Below are 18,417 nucleotides of genomic sequence, written 5' to 3'. Positions count from 1 at the left end.
CATATCGGGGTTAATGCCGGTAGGGGTAGGCATAATACCGACCGAACCGAAAAAACTGGCCGAACTGTGAATTTCGAATTTTCGGTTTCGGTTTAATCGGTTTTTCGGTCGGTGCACGATTTTAAAATTATTAATTTTCGGTTTTTCGGTGTAGTTTACGGTTTTTGTATTTCGGTTTTCGGTTAAACCGAAAAACCAAATTTTTTGTATTACCCATCTTATGATGATATGATCTATTTTTGGACTAGTTTGCCAGTGCTGAACTGTTTAAGTGTTCTGTTTGCACGTTCTCTGTGTGCTTGTTCTCTATAGTCTATTATTGGTTTCATTTGTAGTGTAGTTAACTTTATATGTGTTATTGTCTGCTGAGCTTACTTCTCTGCCCTGATTCACATTAAGTGAAAGAAAGAAAAATTACCAGGGCAACCATAAATACTGATTTAATAATAACACTTGCATAGAATAAGTATGGTTTCACCGCATCAATATCTATTGAAAGCCCACACTGCCATTAACATTCAACAACTGAAGCTCGAAGTCGCTCAAAGAATAAGCACGGATGATGTCCTTAATGCAAAGCTCAGGCGCCAATGTTCTCAATCACAGCACCTTTGTCCCTCCTCTTCACAATAGCGGCAATAACCTTTGATGTTCCTACAAACTGTAAATACTTCGCTGTTCCTACAACCGCTTGAAACCGAAAATATAAACCGAAAATAACCGAATCGAACTTTGAAAAAACCGCACCGAATCGTAAATACTTTGGTTTGATTTGGTTATTAATATTACAAAATCGAAAATCGATAAATCGAACCGTACTTTTATATTAACCGACCGAATCGACTGATGCCCACCCCTAAATGCCGGGGGTTACGATGATGTGCATGGAGGGTTCGGTTTTGGAGATAGGAACGAGGCAGGTACTTCGCTATTAGATTTCGCTAGAGCTTTTGATTTGGTGGTAGTTAACTCGAGTTTTCCGAAGAGAGAGGAGCACCTGGTCACTTTCCGGAGTACGATGGCCAGGACCCAGATAGACTATCTTCTCTGTAGAAAATGTGATAGAGGTCTTTGCATGGATTGCAAGGTCATCCCCAGTGAGTGTCTCACGACCCAATATAGACTCCTAGTTATGGATTTGGGGATCAGGAGGAATAGAAAGAAGAGAGCAGTGTGCAGTCAACCTAGAGTCAAGTGGGGAAACTTGACTAAGGACAAAGCCCAAGAGTTAGGGGAGAGGTTACTGGCGATGGGGGCCTGGAAGAGTAGTGGGGACACGACTGCGATGTGGGCCATGACAGCGAACTGCATTAGGGAAGCTGCAAGAGAGGTTTTAGGGGTTACAAAGGGATACCCTGGGAGACGTATAGGGGATTGGTGGTGGAATACGGAGGTCCAAGGTAAAGTTGAAGTTAAGAAAATAACTTATTTGAAACTAGTGGAGAGCACGAATGAGGAGGAGAAGAGGATGCATTGGGAATGTTATCAGAAGGCAAAGAAAGAGGCGAAGTTAGCGGTTACGACGACTAAGACTGCGGCCTTTGGACGCATGTATGCGGAGCTTGGGAGTACGATGATTACTTTGTACAAGAATAAGGGTGACATCCAAAACTGCAATAACTATAGGGGTATCAAGCTGCTGAGTCATACTATGAAGATTTGGGAGAGGGTGGTGGAAGTCAGAGTGAGGAAGAATGTGTCTATTTTCGAGAATCAGTTTGGATTTATGCCATGGCGATCGACTACGGAAGCTATTCATCTGGTGAGGAGATTGGTAGAGAAGTACATGGAGAGAAAGAAGGACCTACACATGGTGTTTATAGACCTAGAAAAGGCGTACGATAAAGTTCCGAGGGAGGTTCTGTGGAGATGTTTGGAGGTTAGCAGCGTTCCGGTAGCTTACACTAGGGTAAACAAGGACATGTATGATGGTGCTAAGACTCGGGAAAGGACAATGGGAGGAGACTCAGATCACTTCCCGGTTGTGATGGGGTTGCACCAGCGATCGGCTCTCAGCCCGTTCTTATTTGCTCTAGCAATGGATGTGCTAACGCGACACATTCAAGGGGAGGTGCCATGGTGCATGTTATTTGCCGATGACATAGTGTTGATTGATGAGACGAGGAGCGGGGTCAATGTGAGGCTGGAGGTCTGGAGGCAGACTCTAGAGTCTAAGGGTTTCAAGTTGAGTAAGAGCAAAACGGAATACTTGGAGTGTAAGTTCAGTGACGAGACTCATGAGGCGGATGTGGATGTGAAGCTTGATACTCAAGTCATCCCGATGAGGGGTAGTTTCAAGTATCTCGGGTCTATAATCCAGGGTAACGGGGAGATTGATGATAAGGCCTCCCACCGTATCGGTGCGAGGTGGATGAAATGGAGGCTCGCATCTGGTGTTTTGTGTGATAAGAAGGTGCCACCAAGACTCAAGGGTAAGTTTTACAGAGTGGTGGTTAGACCTACTATGTTGTATGGGGCTGAGTGTTGGCCAGTCAAGAACTCCCATGTTCAGAGGATGAAAGTAGCAGAAATGAGGATGCTGAGATGGATGTGTGGGCATATCGGGAGAGATAAGATTAGGAACGAAGTTATTCAGGATAAAGTGGGAGTGGCTCCCGTGGAGGACAAGATGAGGGAGTTGAGATTGAGATGGTTCGAGCACGTGCAGAGGAGGAGTACGGATGCCCTTGTTAGGAGGTGTGAGAGGCTGGCCGTGGCGGGTCTGAGAAGGGGTAGAGGACGGCCGAAGAAGTATTGGGGAGAGGTGATTAGGCAAGATATGGCGCTATTTCAGCTCACTGAGGACATGATCCAGGATAGAAGGGTGTGGAGGTCGAAGATTAGGGTAGTTGGCTAGTAGGTAGTCAAGAGTTCCTCGTTCTTTTCTTAGTAGTATTAGTAGCTCCCTTGTTTTTTTTCGTTCGCTCTGTATATTGTATGTTCCAGTTTGCTATTGTTTGAGGCTATTCTCAGTTATTGGTTTCGTTGTTGTTGTTGTTGTTGTTGTTGTTGTTGTTGTTGTTGTTGTGTTTCTCCCCTTTTCCTTATCGTCCTTCGTCCCTCTATTTTTTTTCTTTCTTCTTCCTCTTTCTCCTTCATCTTCTTCCTTTCTCTATTTTTACCTTTTCTTGAGCCGAGGGTCTATTGGGAACAGTCTCTCTACCTCACCAGGTAGGGGTAAGGTCTGCGTATACACTACCCTCCCCAGACCCCACTTGTGGGATTATACTGGGTATGTTGTTGTTGTTGTTGATTTATTTTAGTAAAGTTGGGTTAAATCCGACGAGTATAGATCATGATTTTTACACCTTTAAGATGGGTGATTTTTCATGAAAAAGATCTCGTGTTCTTTACTTTATTTCACACTTTATTACAATAAACACATAAAGAATCAAGTTTATACAATGGATAATACATAATTACTCCATTAGGGTAGTAGCACATTACCATATGCACCCTTTATCTTTGTGGGGGTCCTATGACCCCCTTCTCATTGCTTGAAAAGAAATAAGTTCCCCCTTCTGAGCTTATGTGGCACCTACAACATTTTGCACATGGGTGGTGGCGACAGCGGCTATGGCTAGGAGAAGAAGAAAACAAAAAAATAAAAGAAAAGAAAAGAAAAAAGAAAGAAAGAAAGGGAAAAAAAAAAGACAAAATAAAAAATAATAAAGAACAAAAAAAAAAGTAATTATGTGGTAAAAAGTGATTGGTGCGTGTTGTATACTAATATTCTTGAAACTGGTACTAGTCACAAAAGGGGGAACTTAATTCATTTCAAGCAATGATGGAGGGTCATTGGACCCCCGCAAAGTTTGAGAGTGCAACTTGTAACTTGGGACACCACAATGGGTAATTATGTATTATCCGCAGGTCCATTACTCTCCTTTGAAGGTAAACACGTTTGAAGGCAAGTCTTGATATCCGGGATCGCACATCAAAAGCGAAAGCAAAGTTTCAAAGTCTATCATGGAAGCGGTCTGTACTGATAGTGATACCTCCCTTTTTTTTTTCCTCGAAAAAGGTAGAAACGAACATTTTGCACCTCATATGTATTATGTTTTAACTTGCATCCTTTTGTTTTACAATGCCCTCCCTAATGTAAGCAATATTTCTTGATTTCACTATATCTTTTGACTTTTTCCTAATTTGCTACCAAATGTATCACTACGTTTTATTTTGCTCCTTGTCCTTTTTAATGAATTATAAAAACACTTCATTTAAAGGGACAGAATGGACTACTATACACATCAAAAGCAACATAGCAACTATCAGAAAGTATAGCAAAAATAACACCACTCTTTCAATGACTTGTAGAACGAGAATTATGTTAAAATTTCAGTGTTTAACGTGATTGTTGTAACGATGGAGGCAGAACTGTGAATTTTGATGAATTTCTGCTAACTGTGAGTTTTTAATAAGGATTTGGAGAACCAAAAAAGGTTTTCACATGTGCATGTGATTAGAATAGAGAAAGTTGATTAAGTTATTAAGGTGAAGGAGAAGAAGGAATTTTTAGGAGATTGCAAAAATTTGATACGACCCAATTCACTTCAACCCCTCTTGTATCGTGTAGATGCATAAAAGAAAACTCTTCTTCTTCCTTCTTCCCTCTCTACAGGCAATGCCAGCAGATCCCAATAAAAGTTTGCATGCAAAACAATATATAACCAGATATATTATTTTGCATTCATCTTGCTTATGAAAACATGTAATGCCAATTTTAAGATGAAGGAGAAAAAGAAGAAGAATTAGGAGTAAAAGTATCAAAATAACCTAACCTTTTCTTAAGATGAGTATCAACTTTTTATGGACCAGATTGCAATTTAACTTATTTAATGTAATATTTGGAATTTCACTGAAAAAAGCCCTGAGGAAGACCCAATTGGATGGGTTGGAAAAATACTTGTCGATAGCAAAAATCGACCGATTTCTATGGGTCAATTGAACTCTAAACTCGACAAAAATAAGAGATAGAAATACCGATGTCTATACCGTGGCAGGTGTCACGGAGGCGTTTTTGGTTAGCCCAAAGTCACACCCGCGCGGTAGTCAAGTTTCGCACTTGACTCAACCTTCCTTAACACTTAGCCAATTTTCAGCAAGTTTGGCTTAAACGAAATTTAGGCAACAATCAGAAATTTAAGAACACAAAGCAACTACGGGAAAATTTCCAACCTTTGCATTAATTTAGAAAATATACAAAGGACCCTCACTTGCTATGAACACAGTCCGCTCACAGCACTTTTGGCAAGAACACAAGTCGTTCTTGGCCAACACTAAGACCTGCCCTATGCCAAGCCTTAGCCCCTTTGAAACACTTTGAAACCCTCACGTTTCACTCTTGTTTCCCACTTATAATTTCACACGAAATTACTACACTCTTCTTCCTAAGTCCAAAGGCCCTATTTATAGAACATAGGCAGCCCTTAAACTTGACATCACATGAAACTTGTCGTTTACAGCTTTTGCCACTTGTCGGGCTAAGTTTAAATCTTGTTCCTAACATGTAGTTGACATCCCCAACTACTTAGGACATGATATACACGAAATGGATAATGGATACAAGCATAATCAGTCATGGGAGGTTATGGGTACAAGTGGTTATAAAACTGTAACCGCCAACTACTTTGGCATGTGCCTTGCATGTGTCTTTTGACTTGGTCAGCTATGCTTCACGTCCAAGGCTTGCTTTGTGCCAAGCCTTAGCTCATTTTGACATTGCTCCGCACCAATGTCTCACCCGCAACCTGCTGCCATGATTTTGCCGCACACGCCCGGCGCCGCTTGCCGCCCGCACACCGCCTTGGCCTAGTTTCTGCCTTGCCCATGTCAAACTTTGTTTCCCTCGTGCCATTGCTTGTATTTTCCTTCACATAGCCTTGCCTTAGCTATTGAAAGCCTTTGCCATCATCCTGCCTTCCCGCTTTGCCTTAGCTTAGCCCGCACATAGCTGCCACAACCCAAAAGTTTCATGCCTCCGACTTTGGCGCTTATGCCGCCCTAACATTGCCCATGCTGCCTCATCAAGCCTTTGCCAAGCGCACCTTGCCTGTCCCAAGGCCTTGGCTAATACTTGCCCACAACAGCCCTCAATGCCAATGTCATGTCCGTCGCCCGCATGATCGTTTTGCCCGCACATAGGCCATTGACAAGGCCATCACGCCCAAATCCTTGCCACAACCGTGCCACGCCCGATGACAAAGAGTTAGGGTCTAACAGCAGGATACTATTCTACCACAGGACTATTAGTGCTTGTTGGTTTAAAACTTTTATTGCTTATCTTTTATTTTTATATATAATCTTTAATATCATTTTGCATGAAAAAATAAATTACCAACCGAAATATTTCAAATGAAATTTAGTTAAATAACTGTGAGGTCTTAGTCATTTAACTATCTTTTATTCTAAACAGATAGTAGTTCCCAATATTAGGAGCCAAATTGTTGCTTTACAAGGTTGACTTGCCTTCATGAGAAATTTGAGAATATGTGGCAATGTAAAGTGGCTGACACTAGTGACAACGAAACCAAGTTCTTTTTTCCAATATCACAATGAACCAAGTTTAAACCATTTTTTTTCTTTTCTATAATCATGGTGTCGGAGCTAATTGGACGCATTTCGATTATTCTATTGAGTATCTAACTATCTATCACCCTTTATTAGGCATCGGAAATTATTATCCATCACTTAAGCAAATTGTAAGAAATCACCTAGCTACCAGTATCTTTGCTTTGCTGAGATAAAAAATATCAATTTTTAACCTACTTAAAAAAAAAGGTAGCCCGGTATATAAAGTATGGAAATTTTCATAATTACTTATGGATTTATAAAATATTTCATAATTCAAAAGTAAATAATTTCCTGTATTATGGTGCAATTTGATTGGTTTCGTAAAAAAATTTAGAAAATATATTTTCAAAAAGCTGACCAAAAGTAGCAAGTATTGTCGGTCGATTTTCTTTCCATCAGAAAAATACATTTTTTTTTTGTAGTGTCTCTTCATGTTTAATTTTAAACCACATAAAAAGAACATAAGCTTCTTACCTTACATTACAAACACACTGCCATTTTAACAGAAGAATAATTTATTCTTATCGCTATGATCTTATTCCAATACATGCATTCCTTAACACTGATATAAATGCTTTAACTGATTAAACCTCAGTCACCAAAACTAACTCATTGAAGGCAATGGAAAAATGCAAATTAAATAAATAGAGAGGAAGATGACTCGTGAGCAACTTTAATCACTTGTTTTCCAATGTTGCAACCACTAAAAATCCCCACAAGTGCAACAGGGCCATTATCAAGACCTTCAGCTATGTCCTCAATATATTTCATTTTTCCTTCTCTGATAAGAGGCAATACGGTTTCTAACAACAAATTCTTAATCCCTTCAGGATTTTCAAGATTGTATTAGGAGATCATTCCACACACAGCAATTCCACCAAAATTTCTCATGTTTAAAAGCACAACATCCAGCATCTTTCCCCCAACATTTTCGAAGTAGATATCAATCCCTTCAGGAAAGTATCTGTGACAATTAATAATACGAAAAATGGTCAAAATTGTTCTTGTACTATATAAAATAAAACAATTTTACTCTGCACTAAAACTTGGTATCAAAATTGCGGTCGCTTATGCCCTTTTCGCATTTTTTCAGAATTGTTAATCTTAATCCTATTTAAAATGCTACATGTCCTAATCACCCTAACCCGCCCCCCCCCCCCCCTTACTTTTCTTCTTACTTTTATACCTTACTAGAGGTGGCAAAATGGTTAAAAAAAAACAGTTATCCATCCATATTATCCATCAAAAAATGGGTTGGATAATGAACCATTTAAAAACAGGTTGAATATGGATAAAGAACCATATTATCCACTTAGAAAATGGTTAACCAAATGGATAACCAATGGATAACTAATGTGTTTAACTTTTACATTTGTAAAGCCTCATATTGGAGTTCCTCAAGTTTGGAAGATTAAGAATTCTCTCACAAGCGATCGTATTTAACAAGCCATGGATAATATGAATATCCATATTATCCGCCGGATAAATCCGTTTTATCCGTCTCAAATACGGGTTGGGTCGAATAATTTATCTGTTTTTTAAAATTACCCGTTTTGACCCGTTCATATCCGACACGACCCGCCCGTTTGCCACCCCTATACCCAAACCCGTTATTTTCAAATTTTTTATTTTTTTCTCCTCTTTCATTTTTTTTTTTTTGTCTTTCTTCTTCCTCTCTTTTCAACCTCCATTAAAGAACTTCACTACAGCTCGGCAAAGACACCAAAGATTTATTTTATTGCTAGTTAAAGCAAACTAGGAATTTATTATATAAAATCTAATCTATTTTAACCTACTGGAAAAAAATGAAAATTTAAAAAGTCGAACAACAAAATATTGAGAACCAACTTGACCTGCAGTTACTATTTTTTCTGGCAAAAGAAGAAAAGATCTAAAGAAAAAATATAGTTTTGTAAACAAATCAGTTTGACTTCATTTAATGAGTTTAGTAGTTTCTTTTCAAGATTCACTAATTTGATAAATTAGAACAAACCAGAAATTTTCAATTTTTTCCTTTTGCCAAATTAGAATATGAAAAGAAAAATTAATTATACTCTATCTCCTTTATTCTAATTTCATTAATGCTTTTAGTGGAGGGTAAAATTATTCTATTTCGTATAGTATAAGTGCAAGCCTTTTCCGTTAATAATAATAAGAATTATCAAAATCTTGGCTTGACTAATTAATTACTCAGTGTTAGTTTACGATAATACAATAAAATTTTAGTACGTCACATTTACGATACCTCTTCAATGCAGCATCCAGATCATGCTCTTCTTTGTAATTGAAAGCATTATCATATCCAAACTTGTGCTTTAATAGATCAACCTTGTCAAGAAACATGTAAACAAAATGAGTCCAGATGAACACATAAGACTATGTACATTTCATTTGTGATAAAGCAAAAAAAGTGATTGCAGAAAGGTTATCTTCTTTGATAATGTTACAAAGAATAAGACATTCAAGGGTTAATTTCGATAATCCAATTTTTATCACAAATTTTATAGCTTAAAAGAGAAAATATAAAATATCTAATATAATGTTACAAGGGGTTTTGACACAGTTACCCACAAAAACAAAACTATTTACCCTTATCTACCCATTTGTTTTTCTACCCATAAACTAATTACATTTCCTACCCATAGTAGTTTTTGTGGGGAATTTTTTCTTTATTCTCCAATTCTTTCTTATTTCTATGCTTCTTTTCTTTTTTCCTTTTATTTTCTGTTCTCCTTTTCATTTTCTCATTTTCTTCCTATTTTTTTATTTTTTCTCTTTTATTCATTTATTTTTGCCCAAATCGTATTATTGTTATTTTTACCATAACTTATTTCACACTCAAATTTGAATCCTTCTTTATTTTTATTTTTTTCTTTATTTCTTGTTCCTTTTTTAATTCCACGTGATTGCCATGCAAACCTTGATCTCCTTCCCTATAAATATTAGTACATACTCTACCATTAGCAGTAACACCAACCAGTGATGGAGCAAGACAATATAATCTACGGCCACTAAATCTCCATATATACTAGTTAAAATAGAAATGATAATAAAATATTGGAAAATGCAATAAAAATATAAGTAGCAAAAAAGACTTCCAGTACCACATGATACCAATATTGTATACATATATACCAACAGAGTATATGATTGCTCTAGAATATTGCTACAACTATATGTGACTATACTATTGTACCAAAACATTAAAGGATACAATAAAAGTATGAGAAAATTACTTGCTCGCATTGCAAGCTAAATTGTAACGACCCGGCCGGTCGTTTTTAGAATTTACGCCCCGATCCCCCATTAACTGCTTCCCCTAAGTTCATTTCTGCTATTTTGGTTTGCCGGGACGTTCGGTGTTGGGATTCGGAGTGTTTTGGGACACTTAGTTCCTAAATGAGAGCTTAAGAGTTGAAAAATGGTCCGTAATCGGAACAGTGTGAAGACGACCTCGGAATGGAAATCTAATGGTTCCGTTAGCTCCGTTAGGTGATTTCGGGGTTGGGAGCGTGTTCGGAATGTATTTTGGAGGCTCGTAGCTCATTTAGGCTTGAAATGCCGAAGTTTGAATTTTTGAAGTTTCCGGTCCTTAGTGAGTTTTTGATCCGAGGGTCGGATTGGAATTCCGGAAGTTTCAGTAGCTCCGTCATGTCATTTGGGATGTGTGGGAAAAATTTCAGGTCATTCGGGCGAGGTTTGGTTAGGTTTTTGATCGAAAGTGTGTTTTGTTGGAATTTGCAGTTCTTAGGCTTGAATCTTTGATTTAATCGGACTTCCGGTGTTGTTTTAGGTATTTTAAGGATTGGTACAAGTTCGAATAAGGTATTAGGTGGTATTGGTGCTTTTGGTTGAGGTCCCGGGGGCCTCGGGATGATTTCGGGTGGTTGACGGAAAATTTTGAAGTTGAATGAATTGCTGAAGATTCTGTCATCTGGTATTTCCGCTTCTGCGGCTTGGGAAGCGCAGAAGCGGAGCTGCAGAAGCGGCTAGACCACCGCAGGAGCGAAATTCGAGTGCTTCTTCAGTTTTCGCAGGTGCGGAAGTTTAACCGCAGAAGCGGTTACGCACCTGCGAGATGGTAGTCGCAGATGCGGTCCTTGGAATTTTGTTTGAAATCGCAGAAGCGTTAAATGAATCCGCATAAGCGGCAACCGCAGGTGCGGTGAAGGGCCGCAGAAGCGGAAATCTTGACTTTAATGAAGAACCGCTGAAGCGGCTCGTGGTCCGCAGAAGCGGGACCGCAGAAGCGGTCCCTTGTCCGCAGAAGCGGAAACCCCTGGACAGAAATAGAGATGTCGGGGGTTTGAGTTCATAAGTTTCAAAAATCAATTGAGAGCTCGGTTTAAGGCGATTTTGTGTGGGATTTGAAGTGAAGATCACTGGGTAACGTTTCTTTGGCCCCTTCTTGTTATATTTCATCATTTTATAGTTAAATACACCATTGGAATTCGAATTTAGGATCAAAAATTAGAAGAAACTTCATAGACCTAATTATTGAGTTTTGAGTGGGCAATTGACCTCCGATTTGGGAGATTTTTATATGGTTAGACTCGTGAGAGTAAGAGGGTTCTGAAAATGTAAAAATTATTCGATTCCGGGGTGTTGGCCTGGAGGGCATTTTGGTTATTTCACCTAATTTTACGTCGTAGCTTTGAATTTATTAGCAAAACCAGGTGTTTGCGATGTTATTTACAATGTGTAATTGAATTGAATAGATTTGAGCCATTTGGAGTCGGATAATCGTGGCAAGAGCGTGATTTCTAGTTGATATTGAGCCGGTTCGAGGTAAGTGGCTTGTCTAACTTTGTGTGGGGGACCTTTTACCCTTAGGATATGATCTTGAATATTTGAATGCCCCGTACGTGAGGTGACGAGCGCGTACTTGAGCTAATTATTGTGAATCCGTTTCTACTTGAAGTATTTAAATTGAGCTTTCTTGTTTACTTGTTCATTTTAATTGTAAGTTTGTACCTGTGCTAGCTTAGAGACTCATGTTTAGCTGGCTTACCTGCTTATTTGCTTTAACTGTGCTATTCGTACTCTGTGAAGCATGTTAGGCTATAATTTACTACTTCGTGTCCTGACTTTTAGCATTGTTTCGAGATTTAGGAATCGTTGTTGTTGTGTGTTTAATTTGGGACTACGGGACGGCTTCCCGGGAGATCCCTCTGTACTTGAGATATTCTGGACTGAGGGTGCGGGATACCAAGAGATCCCTGGCACATGTGTTTCTATATATAAACTGGGATACCAAGAGATCCTCGGGATACTAAGAGATCCCCGACTTACTTATTGAGGATACTAAGAGATCCTCGGGATACCGAGAGATCCCCAGTGTTGATGATGAGGATACCAAGAGATCCTCGGGATACCAAGAGATCCCCCGGCAACTATTCCTTGTGAGGGCAGTTTTCCGTGTATTGTTACCTTTGCTTTCTATTACTGTTCTTCCTTATTTACCTGGTTTAGACTCTCGCTGTAGACTTTATTTAAACTATTTCTGTTATTTCATTATTTATTATGTTACCTCAGTAGGGCCCTGACCTTCCTCGTCACTACCCAACCGAGGTTAGGCTTGGCACTTACTGAGTACCGCTGTGGTGTACTCATGCCCTTCCTGCGCATGTTTTTCATGTGCAAATCCAGGTACTTCCTCCCAGACGTATCATCCTCGTGGTGGAGAGTCCTAGCTGAGACTTGAGGTATATCTGCTACCTTCGCAGACCAGGAGTCTCTACTCTATTCCGGCTTTAGCAGATAGTTCCTTTTCTTTCCTTTGATGTTGTTTAGACACTCCGGTGTAGAGCAGTTTACTACATTCTATTAGCCTGTGTTTCCCGTGAGTTTTCGGGTTTTGGGATTTAGTTGTAGACTTCCGTATATTTTGAGTTGTATAGGCTGAGTGGCCTTATATACAGTTGTTATTTCCGTATGTTCAGTTTTAATTTATTATTCCGCAAATGTTAATTTGTTATTCCGCACTGTTAGGCTTACCTAGTTGTAGGAACTAGGTGCCATCACGACATGTTCATGGAGGGTGAACTGGGGTCGTGACATAAATATTCGCAAAGCAACTTGCTCATTCCATATACTAACAGGGTATATAGTTGTATGGGTCGTTCCAACAATTGCCTATAATTATAAAAACTATTACATAATACACATAATCTATATCCATCAGCACAAAAATTTTCCCAGCACTGCAAATCACGTTCATATAAATAATTTCAGAATAGAATTCACTTAGAAATGCAGCCAAAACAACCAAAAAAAAATGTTCAAACTACCATACAATACCAATATGGCATATAACTGTACCAACATGGTATACAGTTTTACTGGTTAATTCCCGGCAACTATATGACTATACTACTATTACATAATACACATGCATAAAGAGAAAAATAAAAAAATAGTGTACCACATATTAATGTAATAAAGTATTTCAAGATATTGAACTATATTACTATTATTAAAAGAAAATCAAATATTGTACTAATAAATGCAGCTAATACAACCAAAAAATGATTCAACTAGCATATGATACCAATATAGTATATAGCTATACTAATAGGGTATATAGTTGGAATGAATTGTATACCAAAATGGTATATTAGTATACTATTTGAGTATACAATACAAATTCGTCTTCTTCTCTTGTTCGACTATATTTCAACCCAAACTTCTAAAATCTACTACAAAATCTCCACCAAATTGACTAAAACTTTAGCTACAACCTCCAATCAACTTTCCAAACAAACCAATATAGGATCGGATCAAAATAATTAAAAACTCAAACAAACCAAGTTATGAGTTTCAAGCTTCAAGGTCCTTCAATGTTGGATCTGAATTTTTGTTCAATAAATCTCCAAAAACGAGTTTGAGTGAAGAGAAAGAAGAAGGTATTAGTGAGAAACAAGTGTGAATTGCCATTGATGAACCCCAGAATACTACAATAAGAGAAAATCATTTTAGAATTAAACCCCATAATAGAAATGGAAAAGAATTCAGGTGTTAACTCTAGAAAACTAATGGGTTTAGAGAAGAAGAAGAAAATAGAGGAAGAATGGAACTCCATTTACAGCTCTAAGCACCAACCCTCTCGTGCTGACTTCCTTCCCCAATTCATATTCGGTGTTGTTCTGCTTACCAGGTTTCTCCACTTCTATTTCATTTCAACCGGATAAATAGTTTGGGCCCATAGGTAGGAGTAGTAAATAGTTTGGGCCTGTGCATTAAAGGGTAAATAGTTTAGAATTAATGGGTATAAAGTGAGATTTTCTCATGTTACAAAGAGTGGTTGTTCGATACTTAAGCCCATAATATAGCTTAAAAGAGAAAATAAAATATCATAATATTTAAAAATAAAAAACAATAAAGGTTGATAATTTAGAGGGTAAAATAGATATTTAAAAAAGTTTAAAAAATCTAGTTGAGTGACCTTTTGAGTGTTATAGGTATAATTAAGTGGCTTTTCTATTACAAACAAAAGAAACATAACTTTATTAGGTAATTGTGGATAGCTAAGTGGTTATATGAGTAATGGATTCCCTTATGGAAACTTTCATAAAGCACTACACTTTAGAGGCTAATTATCATACGTAATTAAAGTTTGCCTTATCGTAGCTACTCACAACGAATATATCATGTATCAATTGTATTCGTTCGCACAAAGAATACAACCAAGGCAAAATACAGAAATGCAATAAATAAAATGTTCTTGTTGGGAGCCGAACTCAAAACCTCTGCTTACTAACAACTTGTTCAGATGGTTGTTCCCCGTTGTATGGTATTGTATTGTTATCCCAAAACAATGTTTGTTTTGATTGTTTCATTAAAGTTGATTGTATTGTATTGTTAAATTTATTTTTCCGGAATAATGAAAAATTCCCTTTTTTGAAACAACCGATTTGATGTGGTGGGATTATTTCCTATTTTTCTTTCCAATTATGCCCTAACTTATTACTACACAATTCTATTTTACCCTTTAGCTTTTTTTGTTATTTTAACTCCAAATCTCCAACCTATGACCTAATTTATTTTTTTCCAGAACTTCTGCCGCCTACGTTAAAGGTGTTTTGACGCCTTCTGTTTTATTTTTTCTTCTAATTTGCTTTTAACTCAATTCTAATTAGTTGTGCTCCTTTGTTTTGCCTTCTTCTGTCTCGCTCCTTTGTTCTGCTTTCTTAGGGCGTTTTGCCTTCTTCTATTGTTTTTTAAAAATTATTTTTATGCATAATTTTTGATAAATTTATTATTTAAACATTGAGGGTATTTTAGTAAACTTATCAATCATAGTACAGTACAATACAATCAAATCAAACAGCAAAATATTATTTAACAATAACAAACAATACAATCTATCCAAACATTGTATTCATAAAACGATACAATACAATACAATACAATACACTATAAAACGATGGGGAACAATGATCCAAACAGAGTGTAAGCGGGTATTCTACCAACTAAGCTACGAGAGCTTGTTGCTCTATTGTTTCAGTTCAAAACAATTGATCTTTTGTTTTCAATACTATAGATGTATTTGCTATGAAGTCAAATATAACTACGAATGTCAATTTTTTGAAAAGTATAGCTACGAATGATAAGTATACTGTGAATATTTGTTGTATAGCGTAAATTTAATTTCCTAAGAAATATCAATGTCTCACCACCTTTTAAAAAAAATAAAAAGCCCGTTTCTCAATTCACACAAAATACCAGCATACCATATGGTGAAAGATGTCGAGTATTAAGTGCAATGTTTATTTTATGTACTGGCCGTATAGAAAATATTTATACTATCAGATATATAAAATTGACTCATTTTTTCGTTGCAAAAATCAATTTTATTAATTTGGTATAATAAATTAAAATATAGATAAAATAATCAACAATGACATACTTTGTCAGTACTCCCAGCACATCCAACAACATAGCAACCCATCAATTTAGCAAATTGACCAACAAGCTGCCCAACTGCACCCGATGCCGCCGATTCAAATACTTTCTCTCCTTTCTTTGCTTTAGCAACTTCATGAAATCCAGCATATGCCGTTATACCAGTCATCCCTAATAATTAAGTTATTCAAAATCTTAGATTTTCAACTAAGCAATTCTGGCAGATAAAGAGAGAATAACTTCTCAAACTATTAATATAAAGAATATATCTTCAAATACAAAAGTTGAAACTTTACCAAGGATTCCTGTATAGTAGGAAAGAGGTATATCAGTATGTTCAATTTTGAAAAGAGCATTATTAGTAGGTTCTTTTATGAAAGTGTATTCTTCCCAGCCAGTTGTTCCCCATACTAAGTCACCCTTCTTCAAGTTTGAATCCCTTGAGTCAATCACTTTAGCTACTCCAAATCCTGTAATTGGCTGTTTCCAGAAAACAAACACAATGCAAACTTTTCAGTAAAAGGAAATTTGCTAATTAACATTTCCATGCACATGCACCTTAAACTTTTTTGGTTCTTGAATGATAATGTTATTTGATCCCAAGAACTTTATGTTAGAAAAAAATAACAGAATATGGGGACGAAATAATTAGGCTTTGATAGTGTAGTCACTGTCCTTAAGGAATTTAAGCCTCCCAATTTTGTTGCTGCAGGGATTATGGCAGAATTCCTCCAGGATTCTAAAAAGCCTCTGAAATCCGAGTTTCAGCAATTGACTCGAATTTCCCACAAGAACAGAATAGTTATGAGTTGTAGAAAATAAGTAGAAGAGAAAGAGATGAAAGTTTAAGATAATTTCGTTTTGGAGATGATATAGGTATTTATAATACCTCTGGGAGTCTGTTGGAATTAACAGACTCATCTCTTCATAACAGGCACCTTTTAAAACCAATAGTCACCTTCTTTTAAATTTAAAAAAATATTGTTAAAAACATTTTCTGAATTAAAGGCTAAAATGTTTTTAATTAATCAAATAATGGGTGGCTAAAATATTAATTCGGGCTACTTAATTTGCCCAAGTGCCCAATCTTGACTATTAATAATATAGTCAAATTCTAGTTTCCCTCCAAAACATCTTTAAAATAATCAAATCATGTAAGACAAAGAAGTGTTTTTAAACACTTCTTCCTTTCTTTCTTTTTCCAATGAGGGACAAAGCAACCTCTTCTCAAATGCTCCCATCAAAACACTAACTAATATAACACTTTATACCATGTTGAACTATGTAACCACATCCCATCTAAAAGCTTATATGATATGGTCCCACAGTTCAAAGGATAAGCTACAGATTAATAATAAAACATGAGCACATCGAACTCCTTGGAGGTCTTTTATTTACTCCCTCTATTCCATTTTAGGTATAGTAGCACTATTTTCTTAGTATTAGTTTATTTTAAAATGAATGATATATTTCTATATGTAAAATATAATTTTAATTTTAAACTTTCTATTTTCCCTTATTGACATTCATGCATATTTTTATAGTCATGAAATCTCATGACATGTACGTTATAAGTCTTTCTTTCTTTTAAACTCCGTGCCCTGTCAAACACATAAATAGTATACTCCTACTAAAGAGTTAACTAAGATTAAAAAAGCACACAAAAGTCGAGGGAAATGTGAATACATACAGAACCAGGGAAGTAAGAACTGAAGAAGCCATCAATCTCAGAATTATTCATGAGGTTACGCATGTAAGGATCACAAGATAAGTAAAGATTCTTAACAACAACTCCCTTTGTTCCTTCTGGGACTCTCAAACTTATTGTTTTCTCTGTAGTTATACACATATCTGATTCTTTAGGGAGACCTCTCACGTAATCTTTAAATAACACCTGCTTGTTCTTAATCTCTACAACTTTCTCAGCTGCCATTTTCAGACGTTAAAACTTACAATATTTTCTGTGTTTATGGTTATGGCTATGGCAATGGCTATTTATATGCATTACACGGCAAAATTATAAAGAGCAAGTGTAATATGCCAAAGTTAAATTGATTCTTGGGCCCGACTTTGTCGAACAAATCTGATTAAAGAATTTGCTCCTCAATATAAAATGGAAAAATAGAAGAGGCTGTAATCCAAAATGATTCGTAGTCTTAACAAAGTACTATACATTAGAAGACTAACTTTGAGGGTGTATTTAGAGGCTTATCTTGTTAACTTAGTACTATACATTAGAAAACTAAAGTTTGAGGGTGTATTTAGAGGCTTATCTTTGCTTGTAACTTATGGATTCACATAACTCTAGCTTTTGTCAAAACTCTGTATACATATTATGAAATTCACTAAATATATATAAAAATTCATCTTTGAACCAATTATAAAATTTTTTTTGGTAATTATATTTTCATTAATCACCAAAGAAGTCATTACAAATAAGCAAAGTCATCATCGACTTGCTATATTCTTTACATTCTTCTATCACTATACCTATACTATAAGCAGTACATAATGGATATTATATAAGTGTTGCTGGTCAATCTCTGTTCTTGACTTCAGAATTGGAGCTGCTGCATCTTTACTCTTACTATCCCTTGTGCTCTAATGTTGCATATACATGCCACTTCTCTAGCTATTTGTTCTGCATTCCTTGATTTCTCTTCGAAAATTCTATTGTTTCTCTCTTTTCATATCCCATAAATGTATTCAGCATATATCATTTTCACTATTCTAGCTTTGCACGACTTTCCTTTGGATTGTATAATCACCCATGTAACCATCTGCGTCCAAGGGATCACTGGCATCACACATTTGCAGCCATTTCAGTAATCTACACCACACTGCTCTGGAGAAGCTGCATTCACCAAATAGGTGCATATGTGATTCATCTGCACTATTACATAAGCTACATCTTGGACTTACTTGGATTCCCCATTTAGT

At 36.7% G+C, this 18,417-nt stretch overlaps 1 protein-coding gene and 1 pseudogene across 1 annotated transcript; one reads left to right on the top strand and one right to left on the bottom strand.

The window, feature by feature from the left end:
- LOC109226090 lies at positions 1,133-2,961 on the top strand. The gene is made up of 3 exons (XM_019390894.1): positions 1,133-2,432; positions 2,571-2,764; positions 2,947-2,961. The coding sequence occupies exons 1-3, from the start codon at positions 1,133-1,135 to the stop codon at positions 2,959-2,961; spliced, it is 1,509 nt and encodes a 502-aa protein (XP_019246439.1).
- Positions 7,210-17,410, bottom strand: LOC109226089 (annotated as a pseudogene).

The sequence above is a fragment of the Nicotiana attenuata genome, chromosome 5 (assembly GCF_001879085.1).
Source record: "Nicotiana attenuata strain UT chromosome 5, NIATTr2, whole genome shotgun sequence".
NCBI lineage: Eukaryota > Viridiplantae > Streptophyta > Magnoliopsida > Solanales > Solanaceae > Nicotiana > Nicotiana attenuata.
The sequence above is the reverse complement of the archived record's forward strand: the minus strand, read 5'-3'. Positions and strand labels throughout refer to the sequence as shown.

Coding starts and splice junctions, on each gene's coding strand:
- LOC109226090 (XM_019390894.1), top strand. CDS start 1,133: ATGGATTTGGGGATCAGGAGGAATAGAAAGAAGAGAGCAGTGTGCAGT. Junction 2,433..2,570: donor GGTGCCACCAAGACTCAAGG/GTAAGTTTTACA, acceptor ATATCGGGAGAG/ATAAGATTAGGAACGAAGTT.